Source organism: Brassica napus, chromosome A9 (assembly GCF_020379485.1).
Source record: "Brassica napus cultivar Da-Ae chromosome A9, Da-Ae, whole genome shotgun sequence".
NCBI lineage: Eukaryota > Viridiplantae > Streptophyta > Magnoliopsida > Brassicales > Brassicaceae > Brassica > Brassica napus.
The window spans coordinates 31,097,135-31,118,627 of record NC_063442.1 but is presented as its reverse complement, the minus strand read 5'-3'; the positions used below and the strand labels follow the sequence as shown (position 1 = coordinate 31,118,627).

The 21,493-nt window shown below is 38.4% G+C and overlaps 2 protein-coding genes and 1 non-coding gene across 3 annotated transcripts; 2 read left to right on the top strand and 1 right to left on the bottom strand.

Annotated features, from left to right (window-relative positions):
- Positions 1-7,293: 7,293 nt before the first annotated feature.
- On the top strand, positions 7,294-7,400 carry LOC125578689. Its single transcript, XR_007316772.1, has one exon. It is a non-coding gene; the product is annotated as a small nucleolar RNA R71 (small nucleolar RNA).
- Positions 7,401-12,264: 4,864 nt separating this feature from the next.
- Positions 12,265-13,725, bottom strand: LOC125578392 (classical arabinogalactan protein 9-like). The gene is made up of 2 exons (XM_048740965.1): positions 13,176-13,725; positions 12,265-12,998 (listed from the first exon to the last, which is right to left on the bottom strand). Exon 2 carries the CDS (start codon positions 12,996-12,998, stop codon positions 12,615-12,617), a length of 384 nt encoding a protein of 127 aa, XP_048596922.1. The 5' UTR covers positions 13,176-13,725; the 3' UTR covers positions 12,265-12,614.
- A 3,574-nt stretch (positions 13,726-17,299) lies between these two features.
- Positions 17,300-20,074, top strand: LOC106364087 (F-box protein At2g38590-like). The gene has a single exon (XM_048740964.1). It carries the CDS (start codon positions 18,937-18,939, stop codon positions 19,747-19,749), a length of 813 nt encoding a protein of 270 aa, XP_048596921.1. The 5' UTR covers positions 17,300-18,936; the 3' UTR covers positions 19,750-20,074.
- Positions 20,075-21,493: the final 1,419 nt, after the last annotated feature.

Below are 21,493 nucleotides of genomic sequence, written 5' to 3'. Positions count from 1 at the left end.
TTAGTATGCCAAGTGTCTTTTTTGTTTCTGTTTTTTTTGTCATCCTTGCCAAATGTCTTACTTGTGTACAAAGTCAATTTACAAAAGGGGAAATGCAATACTCCCTCTGTTTCACAATAGATGATGTTATTCCTTAGTGCACAAAGATTAAGAAATTTACTTTTCTCTAAAAAATAATTTTAAAAATATAATTTAAAAATCATCCAACCAATTACAAAAATGACTACAACATCTAATTGGTTACACAGTTTTCAATAAAGCTAAAAATAACATAAAAATATCACAACATCATCTATTTTGAAACAACAAAAATCTTCTAAAACATCATCTAATATGAAACAGAGGGAGTATTTAGATAATGTTACCTAAATACATACAGTACTTAGATTTACTTACTGTGTTATTAATCAAAATGTAAACATGCCACGTAAGAGATAAGAACACAAGCTTTACTGTAGCTGTATAAGCAACGTGTTGTGTTATATTTCGACTAGCAATTTCCCTTTTATTTGTTCTTATTGTGAATTTGGAATAATTAATTATTTAAGATATATATATATATATAATATATATGTATTTTTAACGCTGATTTATTACGAAATTATAATTATGAAAAAAATTATATGGATATTTTATTATGTATGTAAGATAGAGAATTATGAAAACTAGTCTGGGTAAATCTTTGGAGTCTAAATGGGATCCGTATTTTTCAGAAAAATTGGAAGCTATAGTTTCAGTTTCTGACTTTATATCGTGAGTAAAAATTTGGTTTTCCAACTACCGGTTTGCTTGGTTTTAGTTGTTTTCCTACCCCTGCTCAAGACCCAGTTGTTGAAACATGACGACACAAATACAATAAAAAATGTTCTAAGATCAAGAAACACTTTTTTTTTTCTTAGTCGACAAAAAAAAGAGATCAAGATTAACAATTATAAATGTGATTATCCTAAAAAAATATAATATATAATATATCTAGTCCATGGTAGGCCCAGCTTCGTATAGGGTTTTTGAGTCTTCCGTTGTTATGTATACATAGGTGATGATTGGTTTGACTGTGGCTTTAAAAATTTAGCTGTAGATGTTTAGTTGTAGATAAATCGGTTGTAGTTGTAAAGTTGTTACTGTAGACTTTTTCTGCAGAGACTTTTGTTGTAGTTAAATTTGTTGTAGCTCTAAGATGTAGATAATTTAAAATAAAATATATGAAATATGTGTTGTATATATAAAATTATTATTTTATATCAATTAAAATAATTTATATTAATATTTTTAAAATAAATTATCAAAATTTATTGTAATTTAAAATGTGATATGTAAATAATATTTATATTATTTAAATATCTTAATAATTTTAAAACACTCAAATTCAAAATTAAAATATTTATAAAAGTTTTTATTATGATTATATAACTTATTTGATATTATATATTTTTTTTTTCATTTACAGATTCTACAACCTATAAAAAGAAGATGTAGGATTTTTGCCTAAAATACATAAGAAAAAATTTTGCTTTATTTTTTTTTGCTGTAGCTTTAAAAATAAAGCTAAAGCATGATTGGTAAAACTAAATAAAAACTTGATGTAGACTTTAATTTTTAAAAGTAAAGCTACAACATGATTGGTAAAATTTAGTGATTTAAAAATAAATAAAGCTAAAGTAGGGAGATAAATCTGAACCAATCACTCCCATAGAGATTTTGAGTTTCAAGTGACCAGGAGACAAACAAACAAAAACCTAGTTACAGGTTTAATTAAACAACTAGATTTTGATCCGTACGGATAATTTTTTATTTTTTAAAAATTAAATTCAAACTGATAATAGTTTTCAGTTATGTTTACATTGTGTTAGTATATTGCTTTTAGATACCTACAAAATGATGTTTTCTTCATTAATTGTACCGGCTAGTTAAAAAGTTTCAACCTTCACTTCTTTGTTTAGTTGGGTACATTTTACCCAGGCCCGGCTCAAGAGGATGGGCAAAGGGGCATTGGTCAAGGGCCTAAAAGATTTTTTGCATAAATAATATTAAAAATGGTTTAATATTTTTTAAAAAAATTAAAGATAAATGTCCGAAATTTTTAAGTTACCATATATTTACGTAAAAAAAATTTTTTTTTAACTATTTTGCCAAGGGCCCAAAATTCTTTTGAGCCGGGCCTGATTTTACCCTCCAAACTGGTTTGTGTTGACCAAATAAAATTAGCCACAAAACGATAAAATTATTAGAACTGATGCCAGATTATTTTAAAAACTCGATTTACAAAAACTCGTGTGATATATTGATACACGGGGTTATGCATATTGATTTTTTTAGTCATAAAACTATGGTTAATATTCAGTTGAGGTCAGAATAAGTTTTATTAGAAGAATCAAATCGGTTTATGTTTATTCTAATTTAGTATCTTCAGTTCAGTAGTTGATGTTAGGAGTTTTCAAGGCTCCTAAGACAAATGTTGTAGTATAAAAGATTGTCGAACCAGTTCTGAAGGATATCAAAGCACTGAGAATGCAAGTACTCACTTAATCTAAGTGCAACCAATGATTTAGAAGGGTTTTAAACTATGACTAAAACTAGAAAGCAATAACAGAATGATACTTTCTTGACTAAAGGAAAAGAGAACTCATGGGTATAGGGATTAGACCTTGGGTGATCAAGTATCGAACTAAGGATGGCAAATGATCAATCAAACAATCAACCTTAAGCCTAGACACAATTCTAAGCAAGCTCTATGTCTAGATGAATGCTCATTTGCTAACATATCTCAAACATCAAATGTCTTTGGTTGAATAATATGAAAGCAATCATTACTAACAAGTCTATTAGCTATCTTAGTACCTTTAACAACAAATGTCTTTGGCAAAGTATACTAAAAGCCTAGGAGAGTTGTCTCGGACATTTCATCGAACACCTTTCGGGTGAGAAATGCCTAAGGATCAACAACTGAGTGGCCAACTCAGAAGATGCATTATGATTACTCTACTAGCAAGGAAATATGAATGATCTACACTAAAACATCCTAACTCTAACCTAATCACCCTTAATCTCCCTAACCCATGAATTCCAAAGGTGATTACTCACTACTCTCCATGATTCCTCTTAAACCCATATTGGATTTCAGATTAATCATGTAAAGAAATAGATAAGAAATCAACAAGAACACAAGAACATAACAATCAAAATCCAAGAGATGAACTTCTCAAGAGAGTTCTTGTGTCTTTCTCAATAGATCCAAGATAAAAGATAATCTGCCACTGGTGGCTACAAAAGATGTTTAAAACATAGGTTTTTCCAAGTGCAAAACGTCCAAAATAAATTGCAAAAAGGTCCTTAAGAAATCATGATTTTCGGCAGCAAAATAACGCGGAGCGACTTGCAGGTGTCGCTCCGGGAAGTCGCTCCAGGGCTGATTTTGGTGTCTCCGGGCGAGGGGTCGCGAGCGACTTTGGTGTGTCGCTCCAACGGGTCGCTCTGGATCGGGAGCGACCTTGGTAGGTCGCTCTGAGAGGTCGCTCCAGGCTTCGCTTCGTGTCGTCTCTCCATAAAGACGCGAGCGACCTCGGGGTGTCGCTTTGGGAGGTCGCTCCGAGAGGGGTGTGAGATGCGAGCGACTTCGTGGTGTCGCTCCGGGAGGTCGCTCTGGGCTCGTTCTCGCGTCTCCGAGTGATGAAACCGCGAGCGACTTCTCCCTGTCGCTCTGGTAAGGTCGCTCCAATAGGGAAGTCAGAGCGACTTGGTGGTGTCGCTCCGGACTGGTCGCTCCATGCCTTGCTCGCCCAATGACCACTCTAAACACTCCTTTTTGAGCTCCAAATGCACCCAAATGTCTCCAGAAACTCCATGTGGTACTCAAATACCTGATAGAGACATATGTATGCAAAATGCAACCTAAACATGTCTAAATCCTAATCTATATGATGAAAATGTTTATGAATGAATGGATAAAACAATGTAAATATGCAAGATATCAACTCCCCCAAACTTGTTCTTTTACTTGTCCACAAGTGAACTTTCTAGAACTCATAGGGAGAGAGGTTGAAGGAGGGAGCACATAGCCAAAAGAAACACAACTAGCACACTCTCTTATTACACTCTAGCTTCTCTAGGCCTATCTTAACTCTTTTTGTTCTTACACTCATCATCAAGCATCCACACATTCAAATCAACCAACTCTCACATTCATTAAGCACAAAACATCAGGTGAATTCTTGCAAATGGTCAGTTGGTCCAAGTCATTTGGTTGGGTAAGGGAAGGCTTTTATTCAAGTGATTCAAGAGGTTCAAAACATATGATCTTTAAGGTGGTTTACTCTCAAAACAAGTAGCCTTGACATTGCACATAATATATCTAAGAAAGGGACCAACTCATGCATACAATGCTCAATCTCCATTGTTCTACCATTTTCCCAAACATACAATTACACAATCATTCCCAAATGTCAAACCCAACTCACATCTCTCACCAAAAGATCTTAAGAACTTTAACTCTTTCTTTTTGAAATCTACAAGGGATTTTTCTACAACCTCAAAACATTTCTTAGCTCCTAACAACTTTGCTAGCCCCCTTTTCTTTCTTTTTTTTTTTTTTTTTTTTTTCGATTTCTTTTTTTTTTTTTTTTTTATATATATATATTTTTTTTTTTAGGTTGGGGGCCAAGACTTTTCAAAACTAGAGCTAGAGGTTCTCTACTTATCCCAGAAAATCAATTCACTTAAGCACAAAGAGTCTATCCTTTTTATTTTTCATTTCTCCCAAATCATGATCACAACACTCACCCTCCCACCTATAGCTAGACAAAAGAGTGTCCAATCTAGCAAAAATGAAGATCAAGCATTGTCGTTCCCGATACTCTCAACATTATGCGCATGTAAGACTTTCCGAAGAAGGCCTCACTCATCAAACAATGAAAGCTTAAAAGGAAGGAAAGGTTTTGGGAGTGGTCTACCACTAGAGTTTGTCAAAAAGATTGGCATAAAAGATGTGACAACTCCAGTGTGTATAGCCATGACTCAGTACACAAGGGACCCTAAGCAAGAAGCATTAAGTTCATTCATTTCTAATAAGGTTGTAGTTGGCTTCAAAGACTGAGTTTCAGCAATCAACAAGTTTCAAGAAGAGTTTTCAAGGCTCGAAACATACAAGTCTTTTTGAGAGGTGCAAAAGCTACTCAAGGTGCAACGTAGTGTTCTTTACAAGGCATTTAAAATCATTGCTCCCAATGCAAGTGAATGCAACCTATATGCTCTAGACTCTCCTAATGGTGCAAATGATGCAAACTAAATGATTGGTTTTTTTTTTTTTTTATACAAATAGGTATGCAATGCATGACTCAATGAAACAACATCAAAGCAAACATGATCAAATACTTGGTACCTCCCCCAAACTTGAGTTACACAGTCTCTGTGTCGTCAAGTAGAGAGAGATACCGAAAAGAAGACTAATATGCAAAAATGAAATGGTATATACAAGGGAGTGTGGTGGGTTACCTTCTATAGGGAATGAGTAGAGGGAGATGCTCCCTCCTCGTCGTCCTCAGGTGGTAACTCTTCAAGGTGCTCATCAGCAGGGGTGTCCATCTCTTCAATGTAGAAGGCTTGCCCGAACACAGTTGGTTTCCTCATTTTCCTCTTGATGTCAAAGTGGAGGATGTTCTCTTTACCCAAATGGAGATCAATCGTGCCCTCCTTCACATTAACAATAGCTCCTGCTGTAGCTAAGAATGGCCTTCCTAGAATCAATGGATCTTGAGCCTCCTCACCCATCTCAAGCACCACAAAATCTGTAGGTATCTCATACCTTCCAATCTTCACAGGGAGGTCCTCTAAGATGCCCACAGGGTACTTCACTGAACGATCAGCTAACACCAGAGAGAGTCTACACTTCTTGTACTGAGTGAATCCAAGCTTCTTTGCAACAGACAAAGGCATCAAGCTGACACTAGCTCCCAAATCGCAGAGACTTTTCTCAAATACCATAGGTCCAAGAGCACAAGGTAGTGTGAAGCTTCCTGGATCCTCTAATTTCTCTGGAACATCAAGCCTCTGGATGATGGCATTGCACTCATGGGTAAGATTCATCATGCTTTCCATCTCCTTCTTCTTTGCAGCTACAACATCTTTCAGGAAATTGTTGTATTGAGGAATCAACATGAAAGCATCGATGATGGGCATTGCAACCTGAGCTTCACTCATTTGCTTCTCAAACAGAGCTTTGTATTTCTCTAGCAGCTGCTTCTTGAATCTACCAGGGAATGGAAGTTTGGGTTCATAGGGAGGAGGAACAAAAGAACTTTCACTTGCTGGAGTAACAACTTCACCATCCTTTACTGTCTTCTTCTCCTCTCCAACCTTTCCTTTACCTTTGGCTTCCACTATCTTCTCCAAGATCTCGTCATTGATCTTCTCATCAACAATCACCACTTCATCATCTATGTTGATGGCAACCCCCTCACCTAATTTCTCAGCATCCTTGGTGAGGGTTCTAGGAGGTAACTGCTTACCACTCCTAAGGGTGATAGCTTTGGCCTCCTTGGGATTTTGGTCAGACTTTCCAGGTAGAGATCCTTGCTGGCGATTCTGGTGAGTGTTCATGGAAGCAAATTGATTCTCTAAATTCCTGACTGTAGAAGCAAGGTGTGAGAATTTGTTGTTGAGCTCATTGTAGCTCCCATCAATCTTGGAATGAAGGTTCTTCAACTCATAACCAACTTGCTTCTCACTTCTAGTCTGAGACTCCAAGATTTGCTTCAGTAAGGTATCAGTGCTGCTCTCTTGAGGAGCAGAGGAACCAGACGAGGGGTTTTGCTGAGGCTGATAGCTGCTTGCTGGTTGTTTCTTGGCGGATAGCCACTCTGCTGGTTGTTGGAATAGGACTTCTGTTGGTAGTTGTTGTACTGAAAGTTGGGTTCTTTCTTGTACCAGCTACCATTGTTGTTGATGAAACACAGCTCTTCCTGACCTTCCAAACCCTCAACTTCATGGACAATAGCTGGTGTCTCTTGGCTTGGGTTGCCGACAAAGTGCAGCTGCTCTTGGGTAGCTTTATCAGCAAGGAGGATGTCTATCTTATCCTGTAGAGCTTTCAACTCCTTCCTCGTTTGCTTATCCTCAGTTCTACTGCTTCTGTCGTGGTCTCCACTGTAGACTGCATCACTCTTTACCATGTTGTCAACCAGTTCTTCTGCATCCTCCTCAGTTCTCCCCAAGAAGAACCCATTGCTAGCTGTATCCAGTCTGGCTCTGTACTTAGGAAGAGCACCACGGTAGAATGTGCTCAGCAAGCTCTCCTTAGAAAAGCCATGGTGTGGGCATTGAGCTTGGTAGCCCTTGAATCTCTCCCAGGCTTCACTGAAGCCTTCCAAGTTCTTCTGTTGAAAGCTGGAAATCTCGTTTCTCAGCTTAGCAGTTCTTGAAGTAGAGAAGAACTTCTCCAAGAATGCTTTCTTGCAGTCATCCCAAGTAGTGATGGAGTCACTGGGTAGAGACTTCTCCCACTGACGTGCCTTATCCCCCAAAGAGAAAGGGAATAGCTTGAGCTTTAAGGCATCTTCGGACACACCATTGGTTTTTGACAACCCACAGTAGCTGTCGAACCTGTCCAAGTGATCAAATGGATCCTCTAGAGCCAAGCCATGATACTTGTTGTTCTCGATCACGTTGAGGAGTCCTGATTTGATCTCAAAGTTGTTGGCTGCCACAGCGGGTGCTCGGATTCCCAATCTATGACCATGAATGTTGGGGCGGTCGTAAGTGCCAATGGGTCGAGCTGCTCGCTGTTGGTTTTGAGGTATGTCTCCCATATCAGTACTCAATCTCTGCAAGTGAGCCTGTTGCTCTTCTTCTCTTCTATTTCTAGCACACTCTCTCTCTAAAGCTCTGATGTCTGCAGCTATTGGAACTAGGTTTGATGGACCCCTGCTCCTCAAGTTCATACACCTGTAGATTAAAGGGAGGTGAAGAAAGAGAATCAGTAACAAAAGAAAATAAAAATGACTTAGTCTCAAGCAAGTGACTAAATCTCAATGTTCAAATCTACTCAGAATTTGGCAACGGCGCCAATTTGATGTTAGGAGTTTTCAAGGCTCCTAAGACAAATGTTGTAGTATAAAAGATTGTCGAACCAGTTCTGAGGGATATCAAAGCACTGAGAATGCAAGTACTCACTTAATCTAAGTGCAACCAATGATTTAGAAGGGTTTTAAACTATGACTAAAACTAGAAAGCAATAACAGAATGATACTTTCTTGACTAAAGGAAAAGAGAACTCATGGGTATAGGGATTAGACCTTGGGTGATCAAGTATCGAACTAAGGATGGCAAATGATCAATCAAACTATCAACCTTAAGCCTAGACACAATTCTAAGCAAGCTCTATGTCTAGATGAATGCTCATTTGCTAACATATCTCAAACATCAAATGTCTTTGGTTGAATAATATGAAAGCAATCATTACTAACAAGTCTATTAGCTATCTTAGTACCTTTAACAACAAATGTCTTTGGCAAAGTATACTAAAAGCCTAGGAGAGTTGTCTCGGGCATTTCATCGAACACCTTTCGGGTGAGAAATGCCTAAGGATCAACAACTGAGTGGCCAACTCAGAAGATGCATTATGATTACTCTACTAGCAAGGAAATATGAATGATCTACACTAAAACATCCTAGCTCTAACCTAATCACCCTTAATCTCCCTAACCCATGAATTCCAAAGGTGATTACTCACTAATCTCCATGATTCCTCTTAAACCCATATTGGATTTCAGATTAATCATGTAAAGAAATAGATAAGAAATCAACAAGAACACAAGAACATAACAATCAAAATCCAAGAGATGAACTTCTCAAGAGAGTTCTTGTGTCTTTCTCAATAGATCCAAGATAAAAGATAATCTGCCACTGGTGGCTACAAAAGATGTTTAAAACATAGGTTTTTCCAAGTGCAAAACGTCCAAAATAAATTGCAAAAAGGTCCTTAAGAAATCATGATTTTCGGCAGCAAAATAACGCGGAGCGACTTGCAGGTGTCGCTCCGGGAAGTCGCTCCAGGGCCGATTTTTGGTGTCTCCGGGCGAGGGGTCGCGAGCGACTTTGGTGTGTCGCTCCAACGGGTCGCTCTGGATCGGGAGCGACCTTGGTAGGTCGCTCTGAGAGGTCGCTCCAGGCTTCGCTTCGTGTCGTCTCTCCATAAAGACGCGAGCGACCTCGGGGTGTCGCTTTGGGAGGTCGCTCCGAGAGGGGTGTGAGATGCGAGCGACTTCGTGGTGTCGCTCCGGGAGGTCGCTCTGGGCTCGTTCTCGCGTCTCCGAGTGATGAAACCGCGAGCGACTTCTCCCTGTCGCTCTGGTAAGGTCGCTCCAATAGGGAAGTCAGAGCGACTTGGTGGTGTCGCTCCGGACTGGTCGCTCCATGCCTTGCTCGCCCAATGACCACTCTAAACACTCCTTTTTGAGCTCCAAATGCACCCAAATGTCTCCAGAAACTCCATGTGGTACTCAAATACCTGATAGAGACATATGTATGCAAAATGCAACCTAAACATGTCTAAATCCTAATCTATATGATGAAAATGTTTATGAATGAATGGATAAAACAATGTAAATATGCAAGATATCAGTAGTTATGGTAAATATTTGTATTAAACAATATGTCAATCTCTCATTATCCAAATACTTTTGAGTCGTTAGATTCAGGTGTAAGGACACACGATTCTTAAATATACATTGTTAGACTAAGGAGATGATTGGTTGTGGTTGTAGTTGTTTTGGACAACTAAAATTTAGTCTAAAGCTATATATGTCTATCAATTGAGCTTTTCTTTCCTTAAAAAACTCACAGTAAGAAAATCTCTGCAAAATCAAAATATGGCTGTAAAGAGTTTTATTTCCAAAAAAAATGATTGCTTTAGAAAGCTACATCAACGGAATCTACAGCAAATAAATCTATAGATTAAATTCTACAGTAAAAATTATAAAACTACAGTTCTTACCAATCATCCTCTAATACCTGACAAAAATAATGTTAATAAAACTTCTATAAATGAATAAAATTCATGGCACGATTCATAATAAACATGTCAGGATAGGCTACGGTATTAAGTGAACATTAATAGTATATTCTGAAAAAGATATGAATGCTCAAAATAACTTCACATTTATTGTTAGGATGGTATGTGATACTGTTAGCATATTATTAAATTAATACAAAAACTTATTTAATAAAAAATTCAATGGATTTTAACTTAAAAATCATACATAAAAGCTATTTTGATTTCTGTTTTAATAGTATAGATTTTGTGATTATTCATATATTCAAATTTACTTAAAAAACTTAGTGGTTATGATTCGAATTTCATATATTCTCTTGCTTGTTCTGCAATTGTAGGGGTAATCGAGTTTGAATCTGCCAAATTAGTAGATTTTGGAATTCTATGTAGAAGATATTGGGTGGGGACGAAATATCTTATAAGCGTTAATAGTAGATCTTATAGGATAAATAATTAATTGTACATATGAATTATGAATGATTAGCATATACTAAGCTGGTCATATTGGAAGAAAGAATTAAGAGCTTAATCAAATCGTTCAACTGCATGAAGAATGATTGTTAGTTTATCTTTTTCTATGAATTGAATTACCCATTTAATTTACATAACTTTGCTGTTGGTGCAGGTTAAATAAGCAAAAGGAAGGATTATCATAATATAAACTATGCTTGGTGTCGATATTCACTACAAGAAAACATATTTTTTACGAGGGCAATATACGTTGTAACTTCGTCGTAAACGGGGTGTTACGACGAATGAACCGCGAAACACGTTTCGTCGTAAAACGCCCGTCGTAACCGACGTTTCGTCGTAACCGACGTTTCGTCGTAAATGACTTGTTAAGTTTACGACGAAATATATTCCTCGTAAAGCGCAGGGCAGAGATTCGTCGTAAACGACACGTAAAATTTCGTGGTAAACTCCACGTAATGGATTCGATGTAAAGCACACGTAAACATTTTCGTTGTAACACCCTCGTAAATATTTCGATGTAAACTCCACGTAACATTTCGATGTAAAGACCACGTAAAATCTTCGATGTAAAAGACTCCTAATTATTTTCGACGGTAATCAGTTGTAAATGTTTACGTCGAGCCTACATCGACGTTTCGTTTTATAATATATTTTGAATATTATTTTTAACCTCAAATATATATATATATAAATTTGAATTTATTTAAAATTCTGAATTTTAAATAATTTTAATTTTAAAACGAAATATGAAAATAAAAAACATTTATAAAAAAGCATTTAAAAGTCATAATATTTAAATTCATAATACAAACCGAAAATATTAAAAAAACTACATATCATCGAAGTAGTCGGTGGGGTTGCTCGGCTGTTGACGGGTTGGATCGGACTCTTGGGGATCTCGTACTGGCAACCCAAGAGCGGCTCGTCTCTGACTCAACATTCTCTGCATAACCGGGTTTCCCACGGCCATCACGTCTAGCAAATCCTCAAGAGAGTCTAAACGAACCTGCTGGCTATCCATTCGAGCTTTCATCTGAGAAGTCTCTTCATCCCGTCTCGAAGTGTATGACGAAGTTGCCCTTGCAACTTGGTTAACGGAGCCTATACCGACTATTCGGCCCTTCTTTCTAGGAGCCAGCTATAAAATTAAAACATATATTAATATAGTTATTAAAAATAATGAAAAAAAAAATTTTAGTTGTACTACCTCTTCGAAGATTCGGTCGGCTTCTTCGGTGGACAATGTGACGGGTAATCCATCGGGAGACTCCTGAGTTAGTTGCGTCTCCCGTTCTTCAATCCGAGTAGCCACTGCTTGAGCGAGTTTCTCTGATGCAGGATCCACAAAAACTCCGTCGGATGTGGCGTGAGTCATCTTGAATAGGTCAGACAGAGATGGTAAGACTCCCGTCTTCTCCAACTACAAAAAAAAAATATTAAAAGTTATATTAATTGAATATTTTAAAATAAATATTTAAAAACAAAACTTACAACGTCTAGACGGATGCCTGCATGTGGTTTTTGGCCGGTTCTGTGAAGCATGGGCAAATTACCATCTTTATCCTTCGTTCTTCGAGAAGCCGAGCACGAATTGGCCTTTTTGATCGAAGACGGGTGCTTCCAATAGGCGATGAGGCCATCCCACACATCCGTCGTGAGCTCAGTGGGCTTTCCCTCATACCCGTCGAGCTCCCACTTGTCCTTCCAATCGGAGACTGTGTTGCAGAGGCGGATCTTTGCTTTTGCAACGAATTCCGCCTTCACCATCTCGGTGATTCCCAAAGACCAATGCCACTTTTGCTGAAACACAAAAAATTTGAAAAAATTACAATTAATAATAATATTTAAAAAATATATACATATTTAAAAGTTAAAATTTAATTAAATTTAAAAATCTTACCGCAAACATTTTAAACCACGTGATCTTAACGTGATTTGGAGTCTTGCTCCAGTTCGGATATGCCCCGTCGTAGTAACCCTTAATCGTTTTCGAAACGCTCCGGCCAACACGGTTATTAGCCCCAAACCTGAAAGGAAAACAATTTAACCGTTAGAAAATAAAAATATTTTAAATTTTTATGTAATAAAAATTAATAACTTACCAATAAGTTCCTCGGGGTCTATCGGGGTCTAGAACATCCAAACCCTCTCGTCCGGGCTGGGCAAGCAAATCCTCTACCGTATATCTCGCGAATGGGGCATATGAAGGCACACGCAAATCCGGATGAACTGCACCTTCTGGGACAGGCTCAGGTGCAGCCGCTGGAGGAGGAGGTGGAGGCATATGCGGTGGAGGCATTTGCGGTGGAGGCATCTGCGGTGGAGGAGGACTCCAAGCAACTCTCTGAGAAGGCTGAGAGTCTGGAACTGCGGTGGAGGATGATGGACCAGAAGACGATGGACCGGAAGAAGATGTACCGGAACCATCGTCGCCAAACAAATCTCTATAACTAGGTGCTCTGGATTTTCTTCTAGGAGCCATCTAAAAAAAATTAAAATAAATTTTATCAGTTACGACATAATAAAAATATTATTCCGTTACCTAACTAATCACCTAAACTAATTACCTAACTAATCACCTAAACTAATTCCGTTACCTAACTAATCACCTAAACTAATTTAAAAAAAAAAAAAAAGAGAGAGAGAAGAGAGAGTTTACCTTAGAGAGAGCAAAGGAATTTGGGAGGAATGAGCGAGGCAGCCTCGCTCTCGGCGTCCCCTTATATAGATTAGGATTCGTCGTAAAATCGACGTAAATTTACGACGAAATTACCAGGCCCGCGTTTTTCCATTTACGACGAATTTACCAGGCCCGTGTTTTTTAATTTACGACGAAATTACCAGGCCCGTGTTTTTCGAGTTACGACGAAATTACCAGGCCCGCGTTTTTCCATTTACGACGAAATTACGACGCTTAACCCTAAACACCGAGAATGAAATCCCTAAACCCCAAAGTGACATATCATCTAACATCATATCTTATATCATACTACTTCTTACTCTTTCTTTTAGAAAATGTTACAATAGAGAAATCCAACATTTGATACATATATTACATCACTCTAAATCGTTTTCGTTCTCATCACTATCATTACAATCATCATCGTCGCTTCTCTCGAACTCGTCTTCACGTGCTTCATCTGTCGCATCTTCGGGAATATCTTCATATTGAAAGTTTTGCGGGTCGATCAAAAGGATTTCATCAGTTGGTTGTTCTGGTACCTCAACTTCAGTGATAGCGTCTTCTTCTTGCAAGGGCGGTTCTTCTCCAACGACAATGCGTCCACGAGGTGTAACTTTGATAGCAGTTACCCAGTTTATCCCGGAAGTTCGAAGCCGAGGATAAGGAAGGAAGCTAACTTGCTCGGCTTGTGAAGCTAAAATGAAAGGCTCAAATTTGTTGTATCTTCTCCCAAAATTGACATCCACAACACCAAATTTGTTATACCGAATCCCTCGGTTCACAACAGGATCGAACCATTCACATTTGAAGAGGACGCATTTTAGCTTCAATAACCCCGGAAATTCCACTTCAATAATCTCCTGCAATATCCCGTAAAAGTCTGTTTCACCTTTCACACATATTCCGTAGTTACTCGTTGCCCGATGTCTCCCATACTCGTATGTGTGAAAGGTAAATCCTCGTGTGAAATACATAGGTGATGTGGTGACCTTTGCAACTGGACCTTGAACCAATTCATGAAACCATACGGGATAATAAGGATCGTCATAATCAACCTGCAAAAAACATATATATATTCTTAAACACTTACTTAATTAATATAATAGTATGAGATATATTACCTGTGATTTTAACCACTTGACAAAGTGCTTATCTTTACGTGTATCCACATCAGTTGCAGATATTCCTGGTATTGCTTCTTCAACTTGAGATACAAACATCCTGCAAATTGAACAAATAATCAAATCATACATAATTAACTTCAATTCATATAATTAACATTCACAAAAAAATTTACCTTTCAAAGTAACGGGTCATTGCATCCTCGCAGTTGAGCAGAATATAAGTGTGGGCACTATGTTTATCTTCTTCACATGACCACCATACTTCTTTCGTTTTACCACCAAACCGTCCAATTTCGCAGAAAATGTCAGGAACACCATCAATTGGATATGATGTCGGTACTCCACCATCATCATATCTTCTAGGAACTCTTTTTCTCGTACGAACAGTTGGAGCAAAGTAGTATGATGTGAAGTTAGATGTTTCGGCTGTCAAACTCCCTGCAACTATTGAACCTTCTACCTTTGCAAGATTTCTTGCTTTCCCCTTCAAATGTTTCATCTGTCGCTCATACGGATACATCCATCCGTTGTGAACAGGTCCACGAAGCAATGCTTCATACGGTAGGTGGACAACTAGATGCTCCATGACGTCAAAAAATGAAGGAGGAAATATCTTCTCCAGGTTGCACAATATGATCGGAATGTTCTGATGAAGTTGTTCGATGACTTCTTCTTTGAACGTACGTGTGCTAAGATCTCTGAAAAATGCTCCGATGGCTGTATATTTTAAAAGGAATCAAATTAATAACATTTCGTAACATAGGTATATATATAAATTTATAATTACCTGCAAGTGCTTCGTGGACATTTGCTGGAAGGAGCTCGGCAAAAGCAAATGGAAGCAGTCGTTGCATAAACACATGACAATCATGACTTTTCATTCCGGAGAACTTTTGACCTCGTTCAATACATCTTGACATATTTGAAACATAACCATCAGGAAACTTAACTTCCGATGCAACCCAGTCAAACAAGGTTGTTTTCGCTGCTGATGACAACCGGAAGATGGGAACAGGAACGTTTCCATTGCTCTTGATATGTAACTCACTTCTTGAGCAAATATCAGGTAAGTCCATCCTTGACTTTTTGTTATCTTTTGTCTTCCCAGGGACGTTAAGTAATGTATTCATGATGTTCTCAAAAAAGTTCTTCTCGATATGCATGACATCCAGATTGTGGCGTAAGAGAAGATCCTTCCAATACGGTAGCTCCCAAAATATACTCTTCTTATGCCAATTGTGAGATACACCATACCCATCAGGCATATTTCCAGGAACATGCCAATTTCCTCCAACCTTAACTGTTTCCTGAGCTCCGTAATAATCAATGTCCGCTTCGATCTGCTGGCCGGTGAGATATGGAGGAGGACTGTCTCTGACAATTTTTTTGTGTCGAAACAATGTCTTGTTTCTTCTGTACGGATGGGCAAGTGGAAGAAACCGACGATGACAATCAAACCAACAACTCTTCCTACCATTCTTCAGTTGAAAAGCATCCGTGGATCCAAGACAATACGGACAAGATAATCTTCCATGTGTTGTCCAGCCAGACAACATCCCATAAGCAGGGAAATCACTTATCGTCCACATCAGAACTGCTCGCATCGTAAAATTGGTTTTCAAGGAACAATCGTACGTCCTCACCCCTTCTGACCACAATTGCTTTAGCTCTTCTATCAACGGTTGAAGAAAAACATCAAGAGACCGTTTTGGATGCTTCGGCCCTGGGATTAATATGGTCAAAAATAGAAATTCTTGTTCCATGCACATATCCGGCGGTAAATTATACGGCGTAAGAATGACTGGCCACAAAGAATATTGTCTACCAGACATTCCAAATGGACTAAATCCATCGGTGCATAACCCAAGATAGACATTCCGAATATTTGTAGCAAAATCTCCGTGTACCTTGTTGAAATGTTTCCACGCTCTTGCGTCTGATGGATGTGCAACCTCACCATCTCTCTGGACATGTTCGGCATGCCACCTCATCGACGCAGCAGTCCTCTCAGATTGATATAATCTTTTCAATCTGTCTGTAATTGGTAGGTACCACATCCTTTGGTACGGTACCCTATTCCTCCCACGGCCTTGCGGTTTGAATCGTGGTTTTTTGCAGAATCGACACTCTTCTAACTTGTCATCTTCCTTCCAGTAGATCATGCAGTTGTCGATGCAAACATCAATCATCTCCGAGGGTAACCCAAGACTATAAACCAATTTCTGAATCTCATAATAAGATTCAGCAGACACGTTGTCTTCTGGCAAATACTCTTTAAACAACTCCGCCCATGCATCCATGCAATTCTCAGGTAAATTATGATCCGTTTTAATATTCATCATCCTAGCTGCTAGAGACAATTTAGAGAGACCTTCTCTACAACCAGTGTAGATTGGTTGATTTGCAGCATCTAGCATTTCATAAAATCTTTTTGCATCCAAATTAGGTTCTTCTACATTTCCAGTTCCATCTGCTATTGTTGTAGTTGTTTCTAAAAATGCATCACTAATCATATCTTGAACCCTATCATGATCTACCATCTGCTCCTCTTGATGATAATTATATTCATTATGCACATGATTCGGTTCTTCATTATGATGAGCATCCTCAAAATTAGCATTACTACTACTAGCTTCATTTCCCCCATAACCCTCTCCATGTTGATACCAAATGTAATACTGTGGTGTAAATCCTCTGTTTACTAAATGATTCCATACAGTTTCACTACGTGCAAATTTCGAATTTTTGCATTTTGAACAGGGGCAGAACATCTTACCGCTTTCCTGCGTGATCGGTGTACAGCCCGCCTGGTGCATGAATGTCTCTAGCCCGTTCAGAAATGCATTCGTCACTCTCCCGTCGGAATCTTTGTGCAAATACATCCAACTTCGTAACTCGTAAATACTACCGCCACCGACCATTTTTTCTACTATTTTTTTTAAATTTTTTTTTTTTCCGTTTGTGTCTTGTGAGGAAGAGAGTTGTGTGTTGTGAGGAAGAGAGTTGTGGGAAATGACATATATATAGAGAAATTTTCGAGTTGGGTAGTTGAAATATAACAACGATTTTACAAGGGAAAGTTTACATGGATTTTACATAGTTTTTTTACAACGACTTTACAACGAAACTCGATAAGTTTTTCACCTAAATATAACGGTAACATGATTCGTTGTAATATCGATGTAAAATTTCATTTTCGACGTACTTACGTCGTAATATTACATGGCGTTTACGACGAAATTTGGTTTCGTCGTAATTGCGTTGTTACCCCACCAATTACTATTTCTAAAACAACGATAAGGAACCTGTGTCGTTCGTCTGTCTGCCAATTCAGTGGAACGACAAGGAGAAAGTGGACGGAAGTGCAGCTGGTTTGTACTTGAGAGGAACCTTTGACGATGGTCGGAGGTTTCACTCAAGTATAAACCAACTTCACTTCCCTCCATTTTCTCCTTATCGCTCTACTGAATTGGCAGACAGACGAATGACTCATGTTCGTTATCGTTATCTTCGAAATAGTAATTGGTGGTTCGAGAAGAAGAGAGTTGTGTGTTGTGAGGAAGAGAGTTGTGTGTTGTGAGGAAGAGAGTTGTGGGAAATGACATATATATAGAGAAATATGGTAAGTTTTACATGGATTTTACATGGAAAATTTACAACGCGTTTACAACGAACTTAGGTAAGTTAAAGCACTTTCAATACACGTTTTCACCTTTATGTAACGGTAACATGATTCGTTGTAATGTCGATGTAACGTTTACAACTATTTTGCATTCCACGTACTTTCGTCGTAAACTTACATTAACTTTACGACGAATACATTTCGTCGTAAATTACCATCGAGTTTACGACGAAGTCATGTCGCGTCGTAATTGCGTTGTAAAGCTTATGTAAATTTACGAGGAAATAATTTCCTCGTAAAATACCGTTGTTACTGCTACGTTTTCTTGTAGTGATTGGAGGACAAATGATTTGGTGGGAAAGCAAAATATTTTTAACACTATTTGACTATTTCCTTAAATTTTGTTAGTTGTAATTATTGTAGGGAATTATATGCTACTTGAAAAATTGGAAAAAGGCAAACATTATTGAAGGAATAATTTATTTAATTTCCAGTGGTATTGAATTGTAAAGATTGTGTAAGTCCAAGAGTTATTTTTTATTTATACTTCATTTTAATAAATTAGATCACTAAGATTTCCGATCTTCCGGTAAATTTGGTAGAGGAGATCCTCTATAAGATTCCCCTGAAATCAATGAGAACAGTGCGATTAACTTGCAAAGAATGTGACACTTTATCCAAAAACAGAAGCTTTTCAAAGATGCATATTGGTAAACTAAGGGCAGTAAAAGAAGGTGAGTCTCTGATGATCGCAATGATAGATTACAATCTATATCTCATGAAGGTCACTCTCGTGGACAATGAAAATCCATTTATAGAGTGTAAAGGTAAACTTAACAAATAAAATAAGATATCTCAAGTTTTCCACTGTGACGGTTTATTGTTATGCGTCTTGGACGATGATGATACCAAAGCTATTGTTTGGAATCCGTATTGGTGTCAAACAAGGTGTTTAGAATTTAGATATTCTCATCGCCCATATAGACGGGACATGTTCAGTTACGCTCTAGGATATGAGGACAAGGGTTCTTGTCCTAGCTACAAATTCTTGAGGTTTATAGATCAGTGCGTTGACTATAAGACCAGAGACGAATTTCTATGGTATGAGATTTACGATTTCGACTCTAGTTTATGGAAGTCTCTTGATATCACTCCACACTGGCGTATACTATGTCATCAGCCTGGTGTGTCTCTCAAAGGAAATACTTACTGGCCTGCTTCACAAAGAAACACAAACGATGTGATTGACGATCACATTATCTGTTTCGATTTTACAAGTGAGAGTTTTGGTCCCCTTCTGCGTCTCCCGTTTGACGCTGGTGATGAGGACTATGTGACTTTATCATATGTTAGAGAAGAGAAGCTTGCGGTTTTACTTACGCACAACGAAGCAGGTCCAATGGAGTTTGAGATATGGATTACTACTAAGATTGAGGCCGAAAAGGTGTTGTGGAGCAAGTTCTTGAGAGTGTTAGAACCGGATCATAACTCTCTGATTACAGGTGATAGTTTCTTTATTGACGAGGACAAGAAAGTCGCCATGGGTTTTGAAGAAGACTACTCCAAAACTTTCAACATTGCTGGAGAGGCTGGATACTATAAAAAACTGAAATTCGTAGAACGTTTAGGGGGAAACATACACTGTAGGGCAAAGGCGTGTTCTTATGTTCCAAGCCTAGTGCAAATTAAGCAACCTGCTGCAGTAGGTAAAAGGAAACACCAAAACGACTTAGAAAAGCAACGATGTGATCAAAACATGTCGAGCCTTGTCTCACTTAATAAGCGCGGCACGGTTTGGTGGTAATCTGCAGGAGGAAAACACGGTTTGGTTTCATCTTTTTCTTATATATGTTACATTTTTTTGGATGATGAGTTTTAGGGTTTAATTATAGTTTCGTATTACTTAGGTTTTCGACTTCTCCTCCATATATATATATATATATATATATCATCTCTTGGCTTGAGGAAATGCCTTGTCTTACTGAATACTAATAAAGAATTTTCCACTTTAGATGATTTGTTCCAATTAAATTCAACAAAATAAGAAAGCTTAGATTCTCGATATATTTATCTACGTTGGATCAGATAAGTAACAGAATGTTCTACGTTGGATCACATGTTCTATGTTCACTGACTCTTTTTTTTTGTCACTAAAATACTTCAAATTAAAATAGGCATAAAGCCCAGCCCATGAGGGGTCCATTACAACATAGATAATCTGAGGGTTTACTTTGCCAGAGCATCGGCATCCTCATTGTTCTTCCTAACGATATGAGAAAAAAGAAATTGAAACAAATGCAGATGATAGAAGGTGGATATCCTTGACGATTCCCAGAAATTCCTTCCTCTGCTTCTTGTCGTTAATTGATCCAATGAGCGTTAAGTTGTCGGAGTGAAGCCTGAGATTCGCAATCTCTTGGTTTCCTGCCAAACGGAGTCCCTCTCTGACTGCTAAAGCTTCAGCTATCAGTGGTGAGGCGACGTGATCCTGAAACGATGATCCTCTGGTAATTTCCTTCCCCAAATTATCCCATAAAATCCAAGCTAAACCGGCTTTACAAGAGATTGAATCCCACGCCGCATCTGTCTTAATCGTTGTTATGGTCGAGAGAGGGGGATGTGGCGCCATATCTATACTCGGACTTCGGCGTAGGTGAGTATGATATTGATCTAGATTGGTGGCTTTAGGATTCTTCAGTTGCGCTGCTCCCCATTCTCTAGCTAGAGCTAAACTTCTTGATGCTGTTTCCTCAGGTGAAGATGGTTTGCCTTTGAAGACAAGCAAGTTCCGGTCTTTCCAAATAGTCCAGCACACCCAAGGGAATACGGTTGTTGTTACTCCTGTGGGGGGGAGACAGATTGATGTACGAAACCGGACCACTGCTGTAGAGAAGGTGTCTGCTGCAGCTATGTGAACTGCTTCTTTCAGAGGTATTCTAGACCAGACTTCCTTTGCAAATGGACACAAGAGGAAAATATGTAAAGGAGATTCAATTTCCTTGCATCTTAGGCATCTCACGTCTGTAATGCCTCTTCTCTGCAAATTTTCTCCTAGAGGGATCGCGTCCCGGAGCACCGACCAAAGGAAAGTCTTTAGCTTGGGGGAACAAGATAAGTTCCACACGTCCTTGATCCAATTAAACTCGTTTGGTGATACTACTTCCCTTTGTTCTCTAGAACCGTTTGCAACTGAATTGTACCTGGATCTTGTTGTGTAGATACCTGAAGGGAGAGGGTGCCAGATGAAACTGTCTTCAGCTCCTACTTGACTTGGTTGTAGATTCAAGATTCTCTCCTTGAATTCAGGTACAAATCTTGCAATTCTCTCCGTATTCCATTTCATATCATCGGTGAGTAGATCCGAGACTCTCATGTCCAGAGCTTCTTCTTGTATAGGTCCGCATATCTTCACTTGCTCATCTAGGGACAGCCATGAGTCGCTCCAAATCTTTGTTGTCATACCATTGCCAATGGCTTTTCCTAAGTTCTATCGTAACAGGTTTCTTCCTTGTATAATCCCTCTCCATCCATGAGAGCAAGTTGCCGGG